General features: G+C 41.1%; 1 protein-coding gene across 1 annotated transcript in view; it reads right to left on the bottom strand.

Annotated features, from left to right (window-relative positions):
• Window positions 1-2,956: 2,956 nt before the first annotated feature.
• The window catches only part of PAPPA2 (pappalysin 2), a 303,742-nt gene continuing 296,603 nt past the window's right edge, over window positions 2,957-10,095 (bottom strand). Inside the window, exon 23 of the mRNA XM_011981444.1 lies at window positions 2,957-6,186. Coding sequence (XP_011836834.1) covers window positions 6,112-6,186 — 75 coding nt within the window. The 3' untranslated portion in view covers window positions 2,957-6,111. The remainder of the gene's footprint in view (window positions 6,187-10,095) is intronic.

The raw sequence follows: 10,095 nt of genomic DNA, 5'->3' as shown, positions 1-10,095 counted from the left end.
AACTCAGATTTGTCAGCCTTGAAACTTTGTGGTTGTCATCCTTGCAGATCATTATGCTGCTGCCCATGGGTCACAAGTCACCAATACATCCTACATATTGACTTTCTAGGTCCAGGCTCAGTCATCCCTGTCCGCAGCCTCCCTGTGCCAGGTCACCTATCAAGGTAGAGAAAGCATGAACAATGTTGAGTTAATAAGCGATATTTCCCCATTGTGAAGACCACCTGGATATTCTAAAAAGCTATCTAAATTTTCTTACGGATTATTCTAATGGTTATTGATTCGCTACCTACGAAGTCGTTACTTGGAAGTCATTTGTACCCTAAGATAACTTGCCTAACTATTCAGGAAGCACTTTGAGTTGCACGTATTAAATTGTGGTATGGGGGAAATTCTCTAACTTGAACAGTCTTTTATGTGTATAAACATTTTTAAACCGGCAATTGTCTTCAGAAGGGCATGTTGACGCAACATAATTGGTAGTCATTAAAAAGTCAACACTGTCCCTTTTTTCACTCATTTTTTTTTTGCATTTGAATATTTGACTGTTGTGTAGACAAAGACAAAGAAAAGGAAGCTTGTCTATATTAAATTATCTTAGAAGAAAATTGAATTTGAAGAACATTAGCAAATTGCAGTTAAGGTGAACTATTGTCATTACTCAGAACTATCTTTCAAGGGTTAGAAATGTTTTTATTATATGCACTTGGAATAAAAATTTGACCTGTAGATTTCTTTCAAGAATGTGCTTCATCATTGCTAATGCATAGCAGTGTAACCTAAAGATTGAGTGGCAGGACCAGATTAAAAATGAAAACCAAACTGTCTTCAGCAAGGAGCCAAATGTGGCAAATCACACACCATAGTGCACTGACCACCAGACTGAATTCTGACTGGAAAAGATGTACTCAATCTCAGGTAGTCTCACCTATGGGATACTTGAGAATAACCATCTATTTTATAAACTAGCCTTGTGTTTTGCCAGGCCAAATATCCCAGGTACATGTAGAAGTTTTTATGGGCATGGACCTTTAGGGGTTACAAGATTCTCACCACCACCACCCTTTCCTTCTGAGCTAACCACTGGGAAACCTGAAATACTAAAAGTATTTCAGTGGTCTTTCTGGAGCAACATAGAAAGCAATGACCCAAAGTCAGCTTCAGAGATGCCCTGGAGCCCTTCTCATTACCTCACCCAACCCTACCCTAAGCCCTTCATCATCTGGATGGCCTGAATCTAAGAGTAGTGAGTCTCCCAGCTGACAGATGACTCATCATGTCATTTAAGTTTGTCAGTCAATGGAAACCAGAGCTCCAAAGTCTCTGTCCAGGACTCTCCCCAGGGAAGCTATTAAGGAAAATGCTGCCTTGCCAGACGTTTCTGTCCAGCTGGCCTAACTGGTATGTGCAAGGGCATCTGCTTATACTCAGGGCCTGGCATGAGGAGAGGGCCCTGGAAGGGTGCTCAAGAAGGTTTGCCCTCAGTTTTCCTACCATTTGCTATGAACAACAGGCAGGAGAGAAAATAGGCTTAGCTACTAAAAAAGCCACAAGGAAAGCAATGAGCACCGTGAAACATAAACCGGTAAAAAGACATTAAACTTTCACATTGCAAATGGATCTGGGTTTACTCTTTGGCCTAGCAGGCTGAACACTGTGCAGTAGAAAATGTTACATTTGGGGACAAAGAACTTGGATTCCCACCCCAACGTGCACTTAGATATGTGAACTTAAATTTTCCTGTAACCTCACAGACACTCGGTTTCTTCATCTGTAAAATGAAAAGAAACAAAACAAAACTGTCCTTGCTCTGCCTAACCTGTGGGTAGCCATAAACCATATGAAAACACTTAGTAAATCATAAAGAAGATGCTTTTTTCTCTCTCTCAAATGTTTATTTCTAACCACAAACCTCTCTCCCAAGTCCAAGCTCACATTCTCAACTGTCCATTCCACAGTTCTTTCCACATGGCTCATACGTGTGCTGAGATATCTACTCAGCCCTTCCAGTAGCCAGGTGGTGACTGGTGTGGCCAGAAAACTCTGCAAACTGGCCCCAACTGCAGAAGCCTCCTCTAGGGTTCTGAACACTGCTTTGGATGGCATTTCCTATCTGGCCCTCAACCTGAGTTTATTGAAAGAGCAAATGAATACTCTTCCTTTAAAAGCCTGCTCCTGCTAGCTTTCCTCTTGACAAGCTTTCAGATTGTGTATTTAATGCAGAGGCATCATCCTTGACATTTCATTTCACCTCTCTCCATCCTATTAATCACCATTTTTCTTTTCCTTCTAACATCTTGGTGTCCCACAGAACCAGGCTAACTCCATATGATCTTGAAGAACTTTCTCTACCAGGCTGTGGCTTACCGTTCTTATTTGTGAAGTGAGAATATGTCATTTGCAGCTCTGTTGTAAGAATTAAGTAAGATTCTGTATTTACCAAATGTATGGTACATGCTAGCTTAGTTCTACCTTCCAGCTAAGCTGGATGCCTCACTGATGTTCCATAATGCACACCGATCCCATTCCTACCTCCACAGCTTCAACCCTCTTATTTACCTTGCCTGGACTCTCCTCTCCCCACCCCCATTTCTGCCTGTCAGATCATATGCATCCTTCCCCAACCAGTTTCTAAATGCTGCCTACCTTTGGCATCCAGGAGTGAGCCCTACTTCCTCTGAACTGTAAGTAATTCTTGCACTTTATTTCAAAACTCAGGAAACATTTGACATTCCTACCTGACATTCTACTTTCATATATGCCATGTCTTCTTATGGGCTTTCATGTTCATCTTCCTTACACATTCTATTTACTTAACAAATTATTTTTAAATGACTAAAAGAAATGACTAATCAATCAAATAAATAATGACTGTTGCCCAGACCCGGCACAAGACAATGGAAAGTGATTAGAAAGTGATGAAATGATTTAAACAAAGAGACACCAAGACACATCATATTTTGTGTGCTGATTTTTTAATGAACATCTTATAATCTTACAAAATAACTGGCTGTAGCTGTTTTACATTACAATACAGTAGATCAGCTCCTTTCACTACATTCCCAATCAAGCCATCCCCTTGGGTGTTAACTAATGCACTCAATAGTGATCACAAAGAATACAGGAAGTGCCAAGTTCAATGCCTTATAATAGAAAAAAGAGAAGAAGAGAATCAGGAAGAGCTCTTTACTTTCACAATCCCCTTACTTTCATTTCTGTCAGAATCTGCCCATTCTCCTCACCCTGTCCCCTTAGCTGCCTTTCTGATTGGAAGCTGTCATGCCAGTTGTCAGAGCCAGCTAGCCCTGGGCCACCTGGGCACAATCAAACACACAGAAGAGTCTCTGAGAAAGGCTGTCAATGACCACATGGGTGGATAAGAGCAGCAGAATGTGGACCACCACATGGAGTGAGTGTGAGTTGATGTTACTGGGATCTGTGACCACAGCGTCTTAGTCCTTCCACTTTATCAGTGACCTGAGTTGCCCAAAACATCAGGTCCCAGGAACAAAGACTGGAAGAACCTGCTGTCTCTGAATAGCTATAGCTGACTATGGCTGGGAAGCCTTATAGCCTAGGAGGCTTTTCACACACAACAGGAACTTTCCTTTTGCCTTCCCAGAGCAGTGGTGAATTGCAGAGAATAAAATATTTTAAAAAGAAGTTTAAAACAGAAATGTTCTTACTGTTGCTCTTGTGGAGAGACCGTATAAAGACACACACTGGCGTGAACCACAGGCTCCATGTTCCTGAGCTGAGTAATGCCCAGGATAACAATTCCTCTGCATCAATCTCAGACAAGGTAGGATTCCCCAAGGCAGAACTTAGCACACGTCCAGCAATTTGGACATTTTCCCCAAGAAAGCAATTTTATAAAATTTTGAAAATAGAGTGTCTAAACTTTTCCATTGTCCTTTGCATATTGAAGCCTATCAGAATCCCAATAATAAATGTTTGTCTTCTTGGAGGCACTAAGCATGATCCAAGACAATGAATGGTATCTGAACGACACTTTCTTTATGCTAGTGATTACAGGACAAAAGATTTTTTTGAATTGGTGAACTCTGCTCTTTCCTTTTCCCAATAACTTTGCCACCCTCATTCCACAAACCCACAGATTAATGTGGGTACATCGCCTTATTCGTGTTTTACTCCCTTTCAGGGTATTGTTCTTCCCACACATGATAGTGTGGATAATATTTCTATAGTTGTGGTAGTATTTCCTATTCCTATTTGCACAGCCATTGCTCTAGTGTTGATGGGAAGAGTAGAAAAACTGTGGTCAAAGCAAAAAGAGCAGAAAGATGGGAAGAGACCACAGTTGAGCTCTAAATTTTGTCTGTTCTTGGTTTCCATTGGAGAAGAAACTTCAAGGGAGACAAGCCTCACAGCCTTTCTAAAATGAGTAAAACTAGAATGTTAAACAGAAATTGGCTCCTTACTCTCTTTCCCTAGGGTCTAATCCAGAAACCGTTACAAGAAAATGTAACTGCAACAGACTACATCCCAGTGAGCCTGGGACGTAAATAGAGAGAGGCTTAATGTGGTCATTTCATGTGCAGTCCATCTATTGGATAAGAAAGGGTAAAAACAACAAAATGGACCTTAAATAGCTGAAATTCTTCTGTCTCCCCACAGAGTGTCACCCTTGCTCCATGCATTTCTATAACTTGCTCAAGTCAAAATCTCCGGCTCACAGATTTTGTACATGATACTTCAAGAGAATTTATCTCAGATTCTTCATTGCTCAAGGGACCCACTTTGGTCTTCTTTGAAGACTTGGAACAAGGACCGAGTCTCCCTGATCACTTCCATTCTCATTCCTCGGGCCTGGATTTAACCCTGACAGTTCTTGCCTGTTCTTTCATCTCCTCCTACCTTTCTCCTATATCATTTCCATAACATTTTTCCCCCAGAAAAATCAACATTTGGTCATGTGACTGTGAGTGATGGCCAGACTTGGAGACTTCTAACAAGAAGTGGGACTAGAGGCCAAGTATGAGGAGCGTGTGAGTTCCTGTAATCCTGGTGATCAGAGAATGGGCCATAGTACAAACTTGCTGACTGGCTGACAGCCACACTTGGAACAGGCATGTATGGAAGTGCAGAAAATCCTGGGTCTCATCAACTCCAATTGGGAGTTCTGAGAAGTGGACACAAGTTAGTATATTCTTTGTGGATAGATATTCAAGAACCATAGTCTAGTTCTCCTGGACCCATCACCAATGGTACTCAGACCCAACTTCCTATGCCTCTTAGTACCACCATTCCAACTCTCCATCTCCTTGGTCATAAAATGGGCCCAGCTCCCAGGTCATAACAAAAAGATGATTAGCTTTACATGCTAGCATCCAGAATTTCATTTAACTACTGTCTCTCCTTCTGCACTTCCCATTCAACCTGCCAATCCCCATCCATAGAAAGATGGGAAAATAAGTTGCCTTTCTGTCCTCAAAGTCTCAGCATTCATTTTGAATGTGAACTTCACAGCAGCATGTGTGGAACAATGAATAATTTTTAGCTTAGTAAACAGCAAAAAATATAATATATATAATATATTTATATAATTATGTTTAAATACTTATAAAGAATTAATAACTAACTTCATTATTTAAGGGCAACTACACAAAAAGAAAAAAAGCCAGTTGAGAGCAGACAAGCTCTGAAAGATGGCAATTCATTCGAAATGGGCATTAACAGAGTATCCCTGCCAATTTCTCCTCTAGTATTTTGGTAATGGTTTACAAGTTGGGTGGGACTGAATAGTTGGCAGGGTGTAGAGTGGGGAGCAGGGTAAGAGTTGAAGATAGGATTTAATAGAATATAAATGAGGGAGGAGGGTCCTTATGTATCTATTGTATTTCCCCTTCCATGTTAATCAACTGCCACTTTAAAGAAACTTTTGCCTATGATTCTCTCCTACTTGGGCTATTCGATGAACTAGTTGGCACCTATCAATATCCTCTGGCATTTCTTATAAGATCCTTCATGCTCTTCCTCCTTCCTCCATTTCATGACTGTTCTTCATTCACCCTTTGTTTCCTCCTGGGTCAGCCTCTCTTTCTTACTGCCTCTGAGGCAGTGGAGGGAGGGGCTTGCTTGTTCCCACAGTTACTGATTTTCTTCTGCCTTGGGGTCCCGGCAGGTGCACTCATCCAGGTCACAGTCAGCAGCAAATGGAATGACCTAGGGGAATGAAAGGGAAGTTGAAATGTGATAGCTTCACACTTTTCAACCAGCTTTCACTTTCCTCACTTGGTCCCAGAGGAACTGTAGAATTATGTGCTAATATCACAAACTGGAAATTAACACACAGTTTTCCCACTCACACATCATGTCACCATGTAGCTTTGGCAAGGTAATTGTTCCTTGCTTCACTTTTCTCATATATAAACTGGGGAGGACAATAGAAACTACCCCAGAGGGTGTTTGTGTGATTTAAATAATATGAGTATAAAGCTCTTCTATATTGCCAAGCATTTATAACTACTATTCTATCAGTTCTAATATTACTACTCATATCTAAAAATCCTGCTCTTACTGTTACTGTCACTTTCCCTGTGAAGTAGGAAAGATGAATAGGTGGCATTAGCATTTTCTCTTTACAGGGAAGGGCAAGAGATGTGGGGTGACTTAATTCAAGGTAATGACACTACTATGTGGGAAGCCGAGACTAGCTACAGACGAGCTCTCCAACTCCAAATCCTCAGTGTTCTTGGAACAATAGCAACATCTTTGCCACCCTCATAAAGGATGAGTTTTTGCTCTTCTTGAGCCCAGGATATACTTTGGCTTGGTGGAATAATACATCTCCCCACCCATTGTTTGTGGCTGTATTGCCTTCCTTCTATGTAACTATCTCTTCCTTATGCCAGAGATAGTCTGGAAAAAGTTACTCTCTTCTGCTTGCACTGCTACAAACAGATAAATGCTACTTTTTGAGTGTCCATAACTAGCATCAGAGAAAATTGGGCATTTGGGAAATGTGATATAAAAGTGGCAATGATTTTTCCCTTTAGGGCATTAACAATCTAATGAGATAAAAATAAATAGGCATATCACATACAATACTAGTCCAAGCACACTAAAGAGATGGGCTTAGTGATTGGGCAAGTGGGTAGGAGAATGGGTGGGGTTGTGTGGGGAGATTTTCCAGCATATTTGCACATTACTTTAAAATGTGATTTAGGAGTCATCAGACGGGCGAAGTGCCTTTTCGATCCTAATTCCTGTGTATGCTGGCCACAGGCACTGACATTTATTACAGACAATTACTAGATTTTCAGAGTGTGAGATGGGGAGAGAACTGCTTTATTTTTTCCTAAGTTATCTTGTCTTCCTGTACAGAGATAGCTGGCCTGATTTCTGACCTTCGGTCCAAGCTCTTGATCTGTTTCTTAGTTTAGTATTTATTTGTTTTTATTGCAAAAGAGAGCCAAATTAAATAGTGATATGATGAGCCCCTGAGCACTCTGCATTAAATAAGTTGATTCACGTAAGTGGCGAGAACAGTGCCTGCCACATATTGAGTGAGGATTAAACATTAGCGAGGAAGAGATGTAGTATTCAAGTCTGCATGTAGGTGATCATGGTAGGTGTGGTTTTATCGTGGAGACACATACAAGGAAGGAAATAACACCTCTTACTTATTTCAGATTTATCATATTGACCCAACTAGCTTCAGATACCTTTGGAGCACTTAGATTTTTATCCATATTATTACAAAATTTCAGCTTATTCTATTTTATAAGGCTTAGCTTGAGCCTATCTGCTAATTTAACAGAGCCAAGAATGACAGGGATAAAGGGCATTAAGAAAGGATTATTGCTCAGGATACAATCCAGAGAGTGCTCAGGTGATTGGTGGCAGCCATTTAACATGTGTCTGCAAGATGCTTGTAATACACTATATAAAATTCTTAATGTAATTATGAAGACGGGTAGTAACTGAACAGCACTTTGTTGGTAATCCCAACTCACCCAGGGGTAAAGACGATTACTTTCCCTGCCTACAGAGACATTTCTTGGCCAATGATAAGCAGGTATGAGTCTTTCCGTAGCAAAAACCATGGCTTTTCTGAAAGAATCACTGAACCGACAAAGAACTGGGGTTGTCTAAGAACCTATGCTACCCTTAAACCTGTCACTTTAGAAGCTCCAATGTTTGTCCATTATAGTTCCCTCCTAATTGTTGAATACAAACCCATTATTACACACCATGAAGGAGAGCTAGCCGAAGACCCTGTCTTTATTACTGAAGCCACTGCCTCCCCCATCTCCAGGTTCTCTCACTCACCTTCTTGGAGGAGAGTGTGGAAGAGCAGCAGTCTCCCCCGTCATAGTGGCAGTAGGCTCGGTTGTTGATAGTGTCACACCAACCATCTGCTTGGAAGGGCTGTAGGGAGGTTAGAAGGCAACATCTCAGTACAGTCTTATTATGTCTTGTTTAACTCTGCCACTCCTCCCATCCCAGCATAATCCATGAAACTCCAGAGATATTACAGAAAAGCACCAAAGGTGCAGGATACAGATTGAACTAACATTTGCAAGAAGTTGAAAAAATCTCAAGTCCACTAGGTCCAAGTAATTGTCACATTTCACTGGCAGCACTGCTCCTGGCCTGTTCTAAGGTCTGAGATAGGTCATTTAAACTCTTTGATCAACTTTTCTGCCTTCTTGTAATAAGAGGTCTTTATATTATGTAGGTTACAAAACAGTTCCACATATTTTTAACTCTGTTGAGCATGGGAGAAAGCCTGTGCAGTAGTGCAGTTGGCGCTAAAAGTCCTGGTGTTTAATGAGGAAATAAGGATGCATAGAGACGATAAGAATTGCCCAGGTCACATAGCAAGTGTCAGATAGAGCTTAGTATTAGATGTCATGTATCTTGACTTTGTAGTGCTTCTCACATATTAACCTCCACCCCTCTCCTGGTGCACTGAAGACTGATACTTAGAGACCTGAGTAGTCCTTGGGTGCTACAAAGACTCAAATGGTGTCTGTCCTGCCCACAGTGGTGCTCGGGTTGAGGACACCAGTGCTGTAACACAAATATTCCCACAGGTACAGCCAACTCATGCACAGAAACTAGACACAGGGTTAGAGCAGAGAAAGCTGTTCTGTTTCCATCCACTACTGTTACTGCAGTAAGTCAGCACGAACTAAAGTGGGAAAGGGGTCCAGGCCAAACCAGAGTTAATGGAGTGTTTCACCCCAAAAGAGAATGTACAATAAGAACAGCAACAAGTTGTTAAAAAATAGCTCAGCAGCCCAGTGCATTATTTCTCCAGAAAACTACCTCTGGAGGGAAACGCTGTCCTGCTGTATCCTGGAGGGTACATCAGCCAGCCCACCTACTCAATAAATGGGCTGCTCCCCATCCTGAGCGATGCTCAGCCATAAAGTCCTAAGAAACATCTTGTGGTCAAACTCTTTGGGCCACAGAACTCTTGAGTTCACTCAACTCAAAAATGGCCATTAAATAACTCTCAGCAATTGAGTTACATCAGAACAAGTTTATCCAAGTTATTACTTCAATGTTTTGATTTATTCTATGGGATCCTGAGGTCATTTGAACATCATTCCAGATGTATACCAGTTTGCCAACTGCTGAGAAGCTGCTACTTGTGGGGTGGAACTCAACAGCTGCTGCACAGCTGCATAGCAATGTCAGTTGTGAGCAGGAAGTGAAAATTAATTCTGTTTTCAACACAGGCCTCACTGGGATAAAAGACGAAGATTCTGTGATGAGCATTTGTCCTTAATGCTATAACCAGTTATTCTGGCTCTAGAGAACTTGGAATTACTATAGAATCAAGACTCAGGTCCTGAACTGCAGCCAAATAATCAAAGTCAAAGGTAACTAGTGTATCCTTAACACCTATAGATGCTCTTGGGTTCTCGCAGGATGACTGGATACAACTATGGAGTTTCCCCAGAGTTTTATTTTTCTTTTTTCAAGTGTTTGGAGTGTATCTTATTCATCTAACACTACATCTGTTACTTTCCCTCCAACCCTGACTGACTCATTGGCAAAACCTAATAAGTTTCTTCTTTTTTTTCCATGTAATTGTCTATTAAAATCTAAGAAGCACCC

The sequence above is a fragment of the Mandrillus leucophaeus genome, unplaced genomic scaffold (genome assembly GCF_000951045.1).
Source record: "Mandrillus leucophaeus isolate KB7577 unplaced genomic scaffold, Mleu.le_1.0 Scaffold226, whole genome shotgun sequence".
Classification (NCBI taxonomy): Eukaryota; Metazoa; Chordata; class Mammalia; order Primates; family Cercopithecidae; genus Mandrillus; species Mandrillus leucophaeus.
Note: the sequence above shows the minus strand (reverse complement) of the source record. Positions and strands in the feature narration are given on the sequence as shown.